The sequence below is a fragment of the Sphaeramia orbicularis genome, chromosome 19 (assembly GCF_902148855.1).
Source record: "Sphaeramia orbicularis chromosome 19, fSphaOr1.1, whole genome shotgun sequence".
Classification (NCBI taxonomy): Eukaryota; Metazoa; Chordata; class Actinopteri; order Kurtiformes; family Apogonidae; genus Sphaeramia; species Sphaeramia orbicularis.
The window spans coordinates 17,241,535-17,259,817 of NC_043975.1; the positions used below are offsets into that span (position 1 = coordinate 17,241,535).

An 18,283-nucleotide genomic window follows, 5' to 3' on the forward strand; every position below is an offset into this window, starting at 1 on the left:
ATTTTTTAACCTTTAAAAAGTTTGTTCTCATAATTTACAAAACTGTACGTAGATGTTTGAGACATTACAGACAACATGGGTTTCTGTGATAAATCAAAGCAGACGAAAGTATAATGATGGTGTAATAGGAAACAGTGCATACATGTACACAAAAATCATATGAAACACATGACAAGAACAGAATGAGAAATGTAAAAATATTGTTAAAAATGTGAATAAATTAGAAAAAAACAAAACAAAAGACAGCCAGATGTTTCTGTCTATATGGTATTTAAATGTGTCCAATGAGACCTGCTCCTTAAGTTTCAGGTCACGTTATAATTGATTCCGACCGGAGGGAGCAGTGTGTCTTTTTTTTTTTTTTTCCATTTCAGTGCAGATTTAGAACAGACAGACTAAATCCTGAGGCCACAGACTGTAACTACTTGTAGTTTTTTTGACAGATGTAGTTTTGAAGATACAGTGGAAGCAGACTTTATAGTTGTGTCAGTGGTTTCGTGTGCATGCAAACAAGTCCGACCATCTGACTTTAACCCTTTCATGCATGATGTTACTACAGTTATTCAACCTTTAATTAAAGCTACATTATTTGCAGTAATGACTCCAACTCTTAATTATTACCAATTGCCTTTTTTAATATTTGCTATTCTCACTTTGCTGTTAATGCTATTGTTGCTGGTTGTATTAACAAACACAAGTGGCTGAACGGGACAGAACAGCACAACCAACAACCTGGAGGGGGTGGGGTGTGAAGTGGCTCATTTGCATTTAAAGGGCCAGCGCTCAAACCGACCTTTCTGGTGTCATTACTCAGAAATAAGGTTGAAAATGGACCTGTGGAGTTGAATTAACGAAGAATTCAGACCCAAGCATAGCATTTACAGTTTATGTAGACCACAGGGAAATTTTTTTAACTCTCCGGTATCCGGGTGTGCCTTTTAGGCACACTTTTGCACTTCATTTTAAAAAACTTCATATTATTTTTTCACAATTTAAATAAAGTTAGAATTCAAAAGTTGTTCATTTTTGCATGATCTTTAAAATTCTAGCCACCAACTAAAATTTGCACGTTGTAAACAAAAGAAAATTACAAGACTAGCATCTGTCTCCCAAGTGTGCCTAAAACGCTCTATTTCTTCCATTTGATATGTATGATTAGGGCTGACCTTGATTTACAAAAATAAAATCAAATTAGAGCAGAAAAATAAATCAATATATAATATTTAATAATTTGATTTATAGGTGTGCATTTTACGCACACTTGGTGACAGATGCGAGCATTTTTGAACATTTGACCTAGCGTCAAAAGTAATAATGAAAATTAACCAGTGTTGGAGTTAATCATTGACATATGCCAGACTGCAAAAATCAAATAATATGCAATCCACTTTTTGTGTAGTATATTGAAAAAAAAAAATTATTTTTGTTTGTTGGATCCAAAAAAATTGTTTGTTTACAATACAAACATGGCATTTAAAGGGTTAAAAAATGTGACAATTTTTGAGTATTTGGTATTTTTATTTACAGCTCAAGTTGATGAAATAGAAAAAAGTGTAAAAGAATTTAAAAAAAACTGTATGAACATTTTATTGACATTTTTCCACAAGTGTGCCAAAAAGGCACACTTGGTGTTTAGTAAGGGCCTTGCTGGACGGGATACCGGAGGGTTAAAATACATAATTTCATTAAAAAAAACAAAATATCACTCCTTTAAAATAAACAGTAACATCATATGATTATACACTTACGTCTTCAGCGTGCATCTGCAGCTTGGTTTTTTCTTTGGTCAGTAGATTCACCTTCTCCTCCTCACTCTGCAAGTCCTCGATGGCCTGCTGTTGGGTTAAAACAAGACGTCTTAGTCTGAGCTGCACATGTGTCACTAAATCACCAATGCTCTGTTGTACTAGTGCACATCTGTCGGCCACATTGGGGCTTGGAAGACAGAAGTTGTTTGGTTGCAAAGAAAATGTCAAAAGTCATTGGCGTTTCAATAGATCAGAGCTTTTCTCTCTGTCTTTCCATCAACAGGGAACAAAAGCACCGGGACATCAAACTAAAACACAGTGAGTCTGCGATGAAACGCACTCCAACAGATGTAAGAACTCCTCGTGACCCATCTTTTTTTTTTCTTCCATAAACATCTCTTTGCATCTGAGACAAAACTGATAATCTAAGACATGTTCAACAAACAGTAGGAAGATAATGAGTCCTGATGCTAAATAGTTCCCACAGATTACACGACTGCTACCGTTGGTCGAAACATCTGGGAGGAATTAACAAACGGGGCCCGAGATAGCAGCGATGAGGCAGTCAGAGGTTACGATTTCTGTAGATTTCAAAGCATCTGCAGTACGTTTTTACTTAGTAAGTGCTGTGTGAGTCTGACAGAGAGCACATTTATCATGAGTGCCACTTTTGGCAGGTCCATAAGCCATATGGTTCTGCTTATCTCAAACTATTTTTCATTCTCTGTCAAGCTGAGAGTTAAGTATCTCGCTTATATGTAGGACAACCCTATCAATTACACTAATAAACAATCACATGTAAGGTACGTCTAAGTATGGGTGTAGTTTACATAGTTTTGACTGAGCCTGACATAAATCTTTATTATAGCTGACTTTGGGGAGTATGTTATGCTAGCATCTTAAAACTGATGCTACAGAGACAGTGTATCTAATCAGATAAGTAATCATTTAAAGGTTTAATATGTAAGATGTGTCCGATGCGAAGGTGTGTCGGAGTAACTTAAGTCTTGCACTAGGAACCAGTTTTTTTTATACAAATACATCATTACATTACATGTACTAAATCTGTACTGTACTTGAATATATATTTTTTGTCTTTTTACTTTTACTCCTGACATTTTAACATATCATCTGTACTGTCTCAAAGCTGGTTAGCTTTAAATTTTATGTATAGGGAGATGTTTAGAAAAATAACAGATGATGTTTATTGTGCATTTTCTCAACATCATAACTGACTTTCACCACCATCTTGTATGAACTTTAGCTAATGCGCTAATGTCATCTAGCACCAACTTCTCATTACAAATTATAGCTCTACTTAACAATTTCATCCACCTCTACTGCTTTTTATCATATCATCACATATAAAGTAATAAAACGACTAGAAAAATATGAAAGGGACACAGCTCAGGTAGACATTTAGCTAAAAATTAGCAAGCTAACACTTACAGGATGATAGTTTTCTATGTAATGTACATGTTCACTGTTGAAAAGTTGTTGATAAAGAAAAATAACAGAAACCTTGATGTATTGGTCGGTGCATTCAGCATTCAATAAACATAACAAAATAAAAATGTAACAGATGGTGAAAGGACATAAATGATGAAACATACATTAGGCACACTAGGTAGATGTTCAGCTGAAAATTAGCAAGCTAGCACTTACCGCATGACAGTTATCTTTACAATGTAAATGAAATACAAATAATTCATAATTCACCTCAAGTGCATTAAAACAAGTCTAATTTGTAAGAAATTGAATGTATAGATGAACACTTTGAGACTTCATTGTGCACCTTTTCAACATCATAACTGAATTCACCACCATCTTGTATGATATTTAGCTAATGCGCTAATGTTAGCTAACACCAACTTCTCATTTCAAAGTCTAGCTTTACTTAACAATTACATCCATCTCCACTGCTTTTTATCACCATATATAAAGTAATAAAATGACTAGAAAAATATGAAAGGGACACAGCTCAGACTAAGCAGACATTTAGCTAAAAATTAGCAAGCTAGCACTTACAGCATGACAGTTTTCTATGTAATGTAAATGTTCACTGCTGAAAAGTTGCTGATAATTAAAAAGTAACACATACAAACTTTGATGTATTGGTCAATGCATTCAGCATTCAATAAACATAACAAAAATGAAAATGTAAAAGATGGTGAAAGGACATAAATGATGAAACATACATTAGGCACACTAGGTAGACGTTTAGCTAAAAATTAGCAAGCTAGCACTTACCGCATGACAGTTATCTTTACAATGCAAATGAAATTAAAAAATAATTCATAATTCACCTCAAGTGCATTAAAACAAGTCTAATTTGTAAGAAACTGAACGTATAGATGAACACTTTGAGACTTTATCGTGCACTTTCTCAATATCATAACTGAATTTCACCACCATGTTGTATGACGTTTAGCTAAAAATTAGCAAGCTAATGCTTACAGAATGACAGTTTTCTATATAATGTAAATGTTCACTGTTGAAAAGTTGTTGACAATGAAAAACAACATAGAGAAACCTTGATGTATTGTTTGGTGCATTCAGCGTTCAACAAACATAACAAAATAAAAATGAAAAAGGATGGTGAAACGACATAAATGATGAAACATATTGGGTAGACTAGGTAGACGTTTAGCTAAAAATTAGCAAGCTAGCACTTACAGCATGACAATGTACATGAAATGAAAATAATGCACAATTCACCTCAAGTGCATTAAAGCAAGTCTGATTTGTAAGAAACTGAACGTATAGATGAACATTTGGAGACTTTATGATGGTGCTCTTTGCAGTGACGTGAGAAATAAGGTAGTATTTAATGCAAAAAGAACAAATACTGTCAGGATGTCACCACTTCTGCAGCTTAGGTCCTCTTCTTTTGCGATAGTTCCCTACATTAAAGGAACGTTCTTGTTAAATTGCCCTGTAGTGCTCCATCACAGTATACTGTATAGTGTTACCCTTTCATGAACCTTCACTGCAGACTCTGCGTTCTCACCTGGCTGAACTCCACCAGATGTTCCCTCTCTTTGTGGAGCTTCTGCACTGCTTCGTCCTTCTGGGAAAGCTGCTCCGCCAGTCTTCTCACCTCACTGGCACACGACTTCAGACACAGAAGGAAAAAATGAGAACTGAAAAGACTCTTTTAAGTAGTGATATCTTGTAATACACATGGAAGATTTCAATCTAGTCTTCTTTCTTCTACAGTTATTAATGTTTTCCTCTCTGGCATACGGCCATGGTGGCTTGTGAAAACAGCAGCTTCGATCTGCGCGCCGCATCGTAAAACAATTATCTCCTTTCACGACAGAAACAGATGTCATTATTTTGCCTCTTTCACATGGACATCAAAGCTTTCTATCTGCATGATGAATCCATGCTTCCATCGAAGACATAAGGACCTAATGTAAATGTGGAATACAGCAAATACAGTTAGAAAAGGGGCCACAAATATGACAAAACCGTGCATGAATTCCTCTGAAAACTTTGGCTTCCTTGGATCAATCCCATCATGTCCACCTACAATGAATGTTATGACAAAATACTAAAAACATCACACATGGCCATGGATTTTTTTTCAAAGCCTTGTGTCAACTCTCCCATCAAACAGGTCTAGTCTTGTTGCATCCTCTACGCCGGAGTCGTCTTACTGTTCTGTCGTACAGTATTACCACACAGGAGAATAATGGAAGCCAAGAAAAACTTCATACAACTACAGGATGTGTCTTAAAATCATGACCCAGAACAATTTAATTAGTTTGAAGAGCTTAAATCACCACCGTCCTGCATCTCTGGAAAGTCTTTATCACACGCAGTGTTGTGAGTAAAGTACATTCTTGTGGCATTCCTGAGTAAAGATAGCATCTTAATCCTTTAATACTCCTCAGTGAGGTAGATAAAGGGGTTTGCAAGGGGCTGTAATGGAGATGTCAGAGCAGCCTCCTATCGCCAGCGTCTACAGTGAAGAGACGGTGCTTCAACGACCGAGGAAAAATTGATCTACTTTGAGTGTCAGGAGGCGGGTTTCCATCCAAGTGCACTGCAGATTTTAACATGTTTTCTATTACGTGCTTTTCCATCCACTACTGTTTTGTGACAATCAAGAGCTGGGTTTACTTTATTATTTTCATCATCATCCTGGATTAAAACTTTGCCCATTAGATTTAATACTTCATACACTAACATAATAAATAATAACACTGGTCAACAACAAATTTATTGTTTAAGTTTTTTGAGCTGATTTGGGATAATTTTGGTGTCCTGAATCCAAAAATCACATTAATTTTGCTCAATCAGGTCAACTTTCTGACCTATGCTACATATTGGCTTTTTAACATTTTTGCTTACATTTATGGGCATTTTCACATCATATGATACAAAATTCTTTCATATTTCTTGCAATAAACGAGTTCTGAAGATTTTACTTTTGCCAATTTATGATTAATGTTTTTTTTAATATTACAGGTGAATGAAATGGCTTCGACTAGAAGATCTTGCAAAAATAAGCCTGACGTATTCTGCTACATGTGCAGTGAATACACCATTGTACCTAACAGGAATCCTGTTAGAAAATGATTTTTTTCTCTTAAAATCTATTTTGGGTGAGAACTATATAAAAAAATCAACTGATAAAGTCACAAAAATGTAATCAATTTTGTGAGAAGATCAAATTTTTAAAAATCAAATTAGCAAAAAAACCTGACCTGATTGAGAAAAATAGATGTCATTTTTGGATTTAGCGGTGCAAAATGGTTCTAATTCAGTTGAAAAAACCTAGACAACTTGCAAAAAACAATTTTTTGTAACCCAGTGTAATGGATTAGATTTATATTGTGCTTTTTTGGTCACTCAAAGCGCTTTACATTATTGACCCATTATTCATTCACTCTCACATTCTCCCTCTGGTGGTGGTAAACTACATATATAGCCACAGTTGCCCTGGGGCAGACTGACCAAAGCATGGCTGCCAATTCGCGCCTACGGCCCCTCTGACCACCACCAAACGTTCATACACAGTCATACACCAGTGTGAGTGGCACTAGAGGCAAGGAGGGTGAAGTGTCTTGCCCAAGGACACAACGGACTGACTAGGACAGAGCAGGAGTCGAACCGCCAACTCTTCGGTTATTGGACGACCCGCTCTACCATCTGAGCCATGGCTGCCCTGAAATCACCAAAACCACCGAAACTAAAGCTGCACAATATATTGTTTAAGCATCGTCATCACAATGTACGTGTGTGCAATAGTCACATCGCAAGGTCCTGCAATGTAGGAGGCAAATGAACTCGTGTTCCCAGCTAATTTCAACCTGGGTACCTAACAGATACTGCGCACAGCGATCCACCAATCACAATTGTTCTTAATCAGTTTGCCGAAGCAGACCATGCCCCTGCACATGGAGTGAGTCGCTGGTAACAACATTGAAAAATGAGCAACGAACAAAAGAAAGTCACCAAAAACGAAGACTTGGTGCCACAAAGAGATGCAATGTCAGTTATCTGGAATTATTTCAGCTACAAGAAGGATGATACTGAAACGTGTTCTGTGTCGATAGTGTCTTGCTGTTGCCACGAGAGGAAACGCAACTAATTTGTTTGACCATATATGTTGGCACCACACAGCTGTTACATCCTCCTGAGTAGTTTTTCATATCGCAATATATATCGCAGGGTTAAAAAAATCGCAGTGTCAGTTTTTTCCAGTATCGTACAGCCCTAATCTAAACCATTGATTAGAGCTGTTTCTGTTCAATATTTTCAATATTTTGTGTAGGTTAGTGGTGCATGCAATAAGATGATTTTTTAATTATTTTGTACGAAAGGTCTGGGCTAACATTGTCTGTGTTGCATTTTATGTTATCTGTATTTGACCCTGTATGTATTTTGTGTGTTTTTGTGTAGCATCAACCTGCCAGGAGGTCTAGAGATGGAAATTAGCCTGAGGCTATAATCTTGCATATTTACTTTTTTGTTTTTTTAATTGTTCATTAATATGCATTGTTCCTCCTTTTCATAAATAAATAAATAAATAAGTGCTGATTGTAAGACTTACTTTGCTAAAAACCTGAAGCTGGTCAACACCTTTTCACTCCCAAGTCAAACTGCTCATCAGCATCAAATACCATTATTTAAAACTACCCTATGGTTTGTTAAAGTCTTTGTCTAACATTTTGTCTTTCTCTTCTTTTCATTCTGTTTCGGTGTTTTTCAATCTAATGCTGCATTTCTGTTTGTTTCTCATTTCATTTCATTCAGTGAATGATGCAGTTTCCTTGTTGGTCCACACATGCTGACACACATGATAATTAGCGAAATCTGTTTACATTTTGGTTGAAAAAGTTGTGTTTATTTATTTATTTCTGAATTTGTATTCTATACAAATTGAAAATGAACTATCTACTTGTTCACTCTGATGTCATGGTGCCATAAACCTCATTTTTGGGATAGCGGAATAGCAGAGAAGCCCATAATGTTTTTTTTTCCTGAGGCAACAGTTTGGGGTCAGAAGACCTAAATTAATTTACTCAATTAAATAAAGCAATAAGTGTAATTTTCCATCATCAATGTTTTACTTGCAGTGGATTGTGGCCCAATGGGACACATTTAGAAGACAGACAGAGCAGAATTATCACTGAATAAAGTAAGGAAAAAAATCTTAATGTAACGGATATTGAATTATTTTTACTTTTGAAGTGTCTAAAATACTGTTTAAACTAAACTGCTAAAGTGGATCATGTTAAAAACATGAGTTTATTAATGCTCCCCTGAACTGGACAGCAAAGATAAGGAAACACTAAGAGTGAAGAAGTGAAACCCCTCATAAAAGCCATTCTTTAATTCAAGGGGATTCTAAAAGATCTGTTTTGGCAAATGGAGTGAGAACATTTGTTAAAATATAATTCAAATACAGTTCAAATGGAGTTCCAAAAAGAGAACAATGATGCATAATTTTTTTTTATTTTCAACAACTTCTTCTCTTTTTGGAAGAACAAAGAGAAGAAGTTGTTGAAATAAAAATTATCATAACAGTATTTTGTAATCAGATTTACTCTTTTCAGAATCTATCCATCCATTGTTTATTTTAAGGGTGTCACATTAAAAATAAATAAATAAAAGCCATAGTAGTAGATAATGTGAGGTATGGAATCATGGAAGTTGTCATTTTCATGATTGACAAAACTCTATGTACTTCAACTGAACTTATAATGTGGGTTTTTATTCATGTTATATTGGTTTATTCCAATGAATTAGAAGTAACATAAATGTGAAAAAATAAATAAATAAAATAAAAAAGCAGAGAAAACACTTACGTAAAGCTATGCTTTTATGTCAAATGTTTGAGTATAGTTTTACTTTATTACATTTTGATTTTATATACCTAATATTTGGAACCAATATTCACTTTTAAAGTCTTTGAAAAGGTTCGTTTAGCATCTTTGTGTTATTTATGCAATAAAATATATACATTTTTCAAATCGGATTTTATTTTTTGTGTGTATTTCTTGGCCTTTTGTGTTGATATCGTAGGTTAAAGTGAAAAAATAATAGACAGATGAGATAGATGAAGTTGTGCAAAAAAAGAAAAAGATACCAAACATGGGTATAATAAACATTTCTTTTATATTTTTATATTTTGCCTTTATATGAAGGCAAAATCAAAAGTACTGAAAAACGGCCAAAACAGGCTCAGACCCCTAAGGGTTAATGAACTGTTAATTTGCAAACAGTTCAGATTTGATGTTCCTAAAACACATACTGTATGTAGGTATATTTTAATAAAATGGAGGCAGTGAAATCTCCATTTTCCTTGAGTTGTGTGAGTTAGTTGACTTTTTGAACTGGCTGTGAATCCCAGCTCTAGGACATAACATCTTGTCAGGGGGAGTCCTCCTCCTCCCATTCCGTCCTACGACGTGGATCCCAAGATAATTTATTACCTGTTTATCTTGTTCAGCGGCTGTGAGGGCGCTCTCCAGTTCGTCCAGGTCTCGTCTCAGGCTGCTGCACTCGGCCTCCAGCCTGTCCCTGTGCAGGGCCAGCTGGGTGGAGCAGGCCTCCTCCTCCTCCAGACGCTCCGACAGGCCGGACAGCTGCCGCTCCAGCTCACACCGGGCCTTGTCCAGTTGGATGCAGCGCTGCTCCGACACCTGGGTGCTCTCCTGCTCCTGAAAGTCCATGAACACCAAGAAATAAAGATGTGCAGCTTAACACATGAAGACCCAGTGCTACTTTTGTGGTCGTTCCCAAAATAATTTTTCTCTCAAATTAACCTTTCTATGTGATTTATCATAATTTATTATAATATTATCCTCTGAATTTTGCATTTTTTCAGTGTAAATCATGTATTTTCCCATATCGAATTCACTGATCATGTCAATTATCATAAAACGCTCAGATTAAAGTTGAGAGTTATTATATCAAAAGCACTTTTACAGCAAAGATATCAGCAACTAAATGTACAAACAATTGTCTCCATCCACTGTCACTGATCCAACTCCATGGGTTTTACTGGCGAATCAATGTTGTAGAAGATGACGGTGTTTCACAAGAAATTGAAGAAAACAAAGGGTGGTCTAATATTTTTTTCCATGACTGTAGATATAAAAGTACAGACTGTGATCATGGTTGAAGGCAACAGAAACAGCTGTTAGGTTAGAGGTGGAGTTACGTAGCTGTTGGTGATGTTAGCCATCTCCATTACAAAAATAATGACTTAAATAAATATAAATACTAAATATCTTTATGTTCTGTGCTTTTTCAGTGCTCCTTTTCATTGCTCTTCTTCTTACCAACTGCACAGTACTAACTACTGTTAACTTATCCTGCATTTCAACAGTTAGTATTAGCTCGACTCGGCTCAGTTCAGCTCAGTTTGGTTTGACTGTCAGCGTGTAACATTTACATAACATTGGAATGGTACTCACACAGGGCGGTTGGTTATTACTGTGATGCAGACATAAAGTATCATGATGTCTTTCAATGCACTTTACTGCTGTGCACTTTAGAAATAATAATTTTAGTTATTATTGGGGTTTTTTTTGTTGTTTTTTTTAACAGTATTTTATATTATTTACTAAATGCTGCTGACAATTGGGACCTGAGTACAATGTTTCGTTTCTGTGTATTTTATATGCAGAAATGACAAATAAATTTGAATCTTGAATCTCTTGAATCTTGAACATGACAGCTACGAGTGCAGCAACAATGGAGGAGGTTAAAACTTAAAACCATGAGTTACAAACTGAAGTACTGTTGAAAAAGTTGACACTGTGGTCAATTTAACAAGACAGAGCAGGGGTGTCAAACATGCGGCCCAGGGGCCAAAACTGGCCCGCCAAAGGGTCCAATCCGGCCCGCAGGATGAATTCGTGAAATACAAAAATTACACTGAAGATATTAACAATCAAGGATGTCAAAATAAATGTAGTTCAATTCCATCAAAAGTGGGTCAGACCAGTAAAATACTATCATAATAAATTATAAATAATGAAAACCACATATTTTTCTCTTTGTTTTAGTGCAAAAATAAAAGTAAAATTACACAAAAATGTTAACATTTACAGACTAGCCTTTTACAAAAAATGGGGAAAAACCTGAACAAATATGAACAACCTGAAATGTCTTAAGAGATTTAAGAGTAATTTTACCAGTATTCTGTCTGTTATTAAATGCTTTGTGCATTTGTAGATCCACTGAGATCTGTATGTTGTAATGAACATGTAAAAATGAGAAGCCGAGGCCAAATAATGGCATAAATTGTTAAAAATGCACTTTTTTTCTTAATAAATTTCATTTTGGTCATGGTTCATGTTTTTCCATATTTTTTTAAAAGATAGTTTGTAGATGTGGAAATTTTGAAAACATAATCTTACTTTTTTCACTCTAAAACATAGAACTTAGACATACAAATTCTGGAATTGATATTATTTATGTATTATTTCATTATTATTTTAATGATCCGGCCCACTGCAGGTTATATTGGGCTTTATGTGGCCCCCGAACTAATGTGAGTTTGACACCCCTGAGATAGCGCCTACTTGAAAATTTGCTTTTCAAAGATTTCCTGCTAGATTGGCTCAGTGTTTCATATTGCAAGATGATGACACATATAATTATGACAATTCTGGATTGAAAAATCTGAAATTTGCATGATTTCATATCTTATTAGTCTGTTTGGAACACTGATGAAGGTTTGGTATCTAATAGAATCTTGTGGTCCTTAGTTTTGTGCAGTGGAAACACCAAACATGCTGTGCCAAGGAGACTTGTGCTGATTCTGGCAGTGAAAAAGTAACAATAAGCCTAGAAATTCTAGATCTCACAAGACTTAAAGTAAATGGATAAGCACTTGGAAAATCTCTCACATTGGAGCTTTAAAAGAATTAACTCTTTTTTTTTTTTCATCACTATTTTTCATGTTCTCTCAGTTCTACTGCAAATGAGGCCTTCAACTCAAAGCTTAACCCTTTCGTGCATAGTGGTCACTACAGTGGACAGCTGTTCAAAGGGGTTCTCTTGAATAATCATGGATTTTGTTGTTTTAGTTCCATATCAGCCAACACAGTGGACACTTATACATCATCCCATACACTGCAATTCATCCCATTATTGTAACTGTGCTGTTCTAGATAAACCTGATCTGCAGTAACATGTTTGAGTTTTAAAAAAGAATTGCTAATTGTTATTAGATTGTAATAGATAGAGTTTTTTTTTAAACAAGAAGTTATTATTATTTTATTTATTTATTTATTTAATTTTTTTTTTTTGTTTTGTTTTTTGCATATTAGCTCCATGCAGGTATGCTAAAATGTGAGAAAACATCAGATTAGCAGCATTTTAATTTCATAGTTTTCACACAGTTTATCAGTAAATACATATTTCTTTGCTTCTAAAATTAAACATATGGTGTCCAGCTGAGTGGACATTTTTGTAACTCCATGAAAAATATGTTCATTAAAAAAAAATCAATCAAATTGTTTATTTTTATGCCTGAAGAGAAATAAAAAAAAATCTTGATTAAGGTTCTCATAATTCATGCATGAAAGGGTTAAATTCAGGGTGAATAATTAATTTATTTCATTATTGATTCAAATCAACATTGTGGCCAATGTTCTTAAATCATTAATGGTTTCTCTATATAAAAATGTATTTGATTAAATTTAATACAGATGGATTTGCCTGTGGAGTATTTTTCCACTGGTGTGCCTTTATGCACTTGAACACATCACTTATAAATTCATCTATTAGTTAATTACTGTATAATACTGTATCTGCAGCAAAAACCTGCATATTTTAGCATGCCTACACAGAATGCTACTGTTGAATCCAGCCTTAAACTCTGTCTCTAAGAGGAGATTAACTAGTTAAGTGTTTCAATAAAGAACCTTTTCTGCTCTATTTGAGTGACCTCAGAAGGGTCAGAAAAACGAGAGATTTACCAAAAGCTAAAGGATAAAAAGATCATAATTAGCTGAATAAAAGCCCCGAAGCAAAGATTAAAACATCTTGGTCATGCAAAGAGGCTCTTACCGCAGATTATGCCAACAAGATGGAGCGTATCCTCCCTTAAGTCAGAAGAAACTTTCCCTTTGTTACTTTGTCCTTTTCTTAATATAGTACCACAGTAAAGACAACAGAGTGACGTAGACCGCTGACCTGATAGGCAAGTTCTACCAAACACCACATTAGTCAACAGCCGTCCATAACAGGACTGAAAAGACCTGATTGTAAGAGTCTGCTCTGGTTACTGTTACTTTCTTATGGACCAGTCATCATAGGCAAGGCATTTGGAATGAGCAAATAGCATACCCACATATCTGGGCATTGGTGAAATGATCAGACGACCACATTTCCATCTGAATTTGTTTCCATAAAAGTACTTGGTTGGTGCATTCCCCCTGACTTTTTTGCAGTTGCCCTCGCACTATTTTGTTCCCTGTCCTTTCTCTGTTTGCACACTTCCATATTGTGAATGAACAGGTGTCAGCAGATATAAATAGAGGAGGACATAAGTCAGTTTGATGCACAAAGAACATGTAAAAACACGTGGACATCTGTACACATACAACTCTTTCACACACAAATGTACGCAAGTTAATGCTATGGAACCACTTAGTGTTTCTCGAGAAAGAATTTCAAGTTCAGCTACAATGTTAAGAGCCAAAAGATCATTTTGTTCATTCTGGGATATTGTATATGAACCCTCCGGTATCCCGTCCAGCAAGGCCCTTACTGAGCACCAAGTGTGCCTTTTTGGCACACTTGTGGAATGAAAATTCATACAGTTTGTTTTTAATTCTTTTACACTTCTTGCTATTTCATCAACTTGAGCCGTAAATAAAAATACCAAATACTCAATCACTGTCACATTTTTTAACCCTTTCAATGCCGTGTTTGTAATGTAAACAAACCATTTTTTTGGATGCAAAAAACACAAAAAATTTTTTTTTTTTTCAAAATACTACATAAAAAGTGGATCACATATTATTTGATTTTTGCAGCCTGGCATATGTCAATGATTAACTCCAACACTGGTTAATATGCATTATTATTTTTGGCGTTAGGTCAAATGTTCAAAAATACTAGCATCTATCACCAAGTGTGTGTAAAATGCACACCTATAAATCAAACTATTAAATATTATATATTGATTTATTTTTCTGCTCTAATTTAATTTTATTTTTGTAAATCAAGGTCAGCCCTAATCATACACATCAAATGGAAAAAATAGTGTGTTTTAGGCACACTTGTAATTTTCTTTAGTTTACAATGTGCAAATTTTAGTTGGTGGCCAGAATCTTAAAAATCATGCAAAAATGAACAACTTTTGAATTCTAACCTTACTTAAATCGTGAAAAATAATATGAAGTTTTTAAAAACAAAGTGCAAAGTGTGCCTAAAAGGCGCACTCGGATAGCGGAGGGTTAAACAACTGTTAAGATATTGGATTATGCAATTACTAAAACATGTTTGGCGATATATTTAGGATGTATTATTAGTAACAATGTAAGAAAAAATGATAGATATTTGTTTAAAATATTATTAGCAGCCTGTAAAAAGGCTATTACAAAAAAATAATGCAGATTAAAACCACCTCCAACCACCGACTGGATACAAACTGTGAATGGAATATTTGAGATGGAGATTCTGACCCATAGACTGAGGACTCAAGAAGAACAGTGTCATGATAAATGGAAGACATGGACAATTTTCATTTCAACATCACACTACTAAAAACAATTGTTAGTCACAAGGTTTTTTATGGTCAATGCATCCCAAATGTCCCCTATATTTGTTTTGTTTTTAAATGTACAGAAAATAAACAATAAAAATAAAGTTTAAAAAAAGTTCATTTTGTTCATATATTTATGTAATTATTATTTTTGATCAAAAGTAGACTATGATGTGGAAAACTACAACTGCTACTGCTGGAGCTTGTGGGGTATTAGCATTGTAGTTTCATATCTTGCCAGCAGGTTAATGACATTACATTTACAGTGTAAGAACATTAAAATGGTGTTTTTAGCAGTCTGCAAAATACATTTCACAAAGCTGCCTTAGTTTTTCCATGTTTGTTTGATAAGTTTAGTGGTGCATGCTAGGATTAACTGGTATGCCAACAGATTTCGCTCTATTGTTGCTAGAAAGACTTCTCATTATGTTGACTAAAAAAAAAACAAGCTGTCATACTCGTTGATGGGTGATTTCGTCCTCAGCTTGAGGATAAGGAGCTCAAAGTTTCTCAGTTCACTGACATTTTGGACAATATGTTTCTGGCTGTCGGCTTTTGTTTTCACACAGACGTTGGTTTGGCTCTGTGACCACCTGTCAGATTAACGGTAAAGCAACAATATCCCCTCATTCTGGGGTTGTACCTGCACATTCCTGCCTTGAACAGGCTGTGGAAGAGGGGTAAACTCCTGGCACTACCTTTGTACAACTGTGATGAAGCAGGTTTTTCACGAAGAGAAGGTGCACAAAAAGCATAAACTGAAGAAAAATGAAAAAGATATCTTGCTGGGAAGATATTAATTGTTGCTTTAACGTTACGTGCAAACAAGATATAATTTGTTGTGAAAGAAAAAAAAAAACATGTGGGCCTCCATACGCCATCAAAAAAGAGAAAAACATGAGTAAACAGTACTGACATTGCTAAACATATCACCACAGTTTTAGTGTCGGGTGAGATCTGCAGGAAAGTCTGGATGAACAACTTATTCTGGAATAAAGGATCTGATTCTGATTTTTTGAATGCTATTCTTTAGCAACTATTCCAAGGTTTCCAGATATGCCAATTTAGAATTTTGTTTGGAACATTTCCCCCCTTTCTTTCTGGATCCAACTCCATGGGTTTTACTGGTGAATCAGTGTTGTAGAAAATGACTGTTTCCACGGTAACTGCGGAGCCTCTGAACATCCAAATGGGTCATATCTGATGACCATGAAAACACTAATTATTTACATGCATTGATAGGATTGATGGATCAACAGTAGAGCTGCACAATATATCATTTGAGCATCGTCATCACAATGTACGTGTGCACAACAGGGTCATTCCATCCCAAATCAACCAGATTTCAGAAAGTGCCCCACATGACCCCCTCAGAAAACGCCATTATACTGTTAAAAATGCCGTTTACACCTACGTTTGGATACAATTTGGAAGAAAATATAGTCATGCAGTAAAAAAAAAAATATTGAAAAAAGAACCAGTTCTATCCCAAAGTTAAAATTTTGTGCATAACATCTTGAAACATATATGAAGACATGGTAAAAAATTCAAAATTTTCATTAACTGGCCACATGGTAATTTGGGTGCTCAAATAAAGAGTATTTTTGTGAACAATTGAAATCGACTCATTTTATTCATTGCCTCACATCAACACTTTTCATTGAAATGTAGTCTTTTTGCAGTATATTGTTGCATATTGACCATAAGAATCCATGCAAAAAAAAAAAAAGAGGTCTCTACATTCATCCATTATGGCACAGTGCAAGCCTGAAGAGAGAGGACATTTGGAAGAATTAGCCTTTTGGCCTGATTTCAAGGCCTCATGGACCAAACATGAAGGCACCTACAATTATTTAGATGCAAAATATGGTCTTTTCAGGGGGATTTCACCCCAGACAGTAAGTTTCAGCAGTGTGGCTTGAATACCTGAGGAGGTATAGGTCCTCAAAGTTGGCCGAAAAGCAAATTTGCAAAATAAAAAAAAATAAAACGTCAGTTATCTGGAATTATTTCGGCTACAAAAACGGTGATACTGAAACACGTGTTCTGTGTCGATAGCGCCTTGCACCTCGTGGCACAACGAAAGGTAACACAGCTAATTTGTTGGACCACACAGCTATTATATCCTCCTGAGTATTTTTTCATATTGCAGTATATATTGCAGGGTTAAAAAAAATTGCAATGTCAGTTTTTTCCAATATCGTCCAGCCTAAACAACAGGTATTTAACAGTTGCATCAGTAGATGGTTTAGGTCAGGGGTGTCAAACATGCGGCCCGGGGGCCAAATGCGGCCCGCCAAAGGCTCAGTTCGGCCCCTGGGATGTTTTTGCCAAGTGCAAAAATTCCAGTCTTGAACTGAATTAAGCAAAAAAAATTTAGCATGAATTAAGGAAAAAATCTTGAATTAAGCCAAAAAAAAAAAAAAATCTTCAATTAAGTAAAAACAATCTTCCATTAAGCCAAAAAAAAAAAAAATCTTCAATTAAGTAAAAAAAATCTTCAACTAAGCAAAAAAAATCTCAAATTTAGCAAAAAATCTTGAATTAAGCCCAAAAAAAATTCTTCAATTAAGTAAAAAAAAAACTTGAATTAAGCAAAAAAAAAAAAAATCTTCAATTAAGTAAAAAAATCTTGAATTAAGCAAAAAAAAAAAACATCTAGAATTAACAACTTAAATTTTTTTCCTTTGTTTTAGTGCAAAAAATAACATTAAATTATGAAAATATTTACATTTACAAACTATCCTGTATCACTAAAATGTGAATAACCTGAACAAATATGAACAACCTGAAATGTCTAAAGAAAATTAAGCACAATTTTAAGTTTTTCTGCCTGTTCCTCAGTGTTTAGTGTCTTTATAGATCTTATCCATAATGCACATGGAGAAATGAGAAGTTGAGGAATAATATTGTTAAAACTGCACTAAATTTTCTTATGTTTGTTTTTATTCAAATTTCAGTTTTTTCAGGTTTTTTTTTTGTTGTTGTTTTTTTGAATAGTTTATAAAAGTAAGTATTTTCATAATTTAAATGGCTTTTTTTTTTTTTTTTTTTTTTTTTTTACATTAAAACAAAGACAAAAATTTGGAGTTGTCATTATTTATAGGTTATTCTGTTATTATTTTTCTGGTCCGGCCCACTGCAGATCAAATTTAGCTGAATATGGCCCCTGTACTAAAATGAGTTTGACACCCCTGGTTTAGGTCAATGGTGGACGTTTGGGTCTTTATGGGTAAACTTTTATAGGTTATTTTCATGTTAAAACTCCAGCTCCAACCACTGAACAGAATTA

General features: G+C 34.8%; 1 protein-coding gene across 3 annotated transcripts in view; it reads right to left on the reverse strand.

Annotated features, from left to right (window-relative positions):
- The window catches only part of LOC115410818 (putative uncharacterized protein MYH16), a 130,444-nt gene that overhangs the window by 64,752 nt on the left and 47,409 nt on the right, over positions 1 to 18,283 (reverse strand). For all 3 annotated transcript variants that reach the window (XM_030122638.1, XM_030122640.1, XM_030122639.1), the window contains 3 exons: positions 9,698 to 9,925; positions 4,759 to 4,863; positions 1,749 to 1,835 (listed from right to left, as the gene is read on the reverse strand). In XM_030122638.1, the coding sequence (XP_029978498.1) occupies positions 1,749 to 1,835; positions 4,759 to 4,863; positions 9,698 to 9,925 (420 nt within the window). The remainder of the gene's footprint in view (positions 1 to 1,748; positions 1,836 to 4,758; positions 4,864 to 9,697; positions 9,926 to 18,283) is intronic.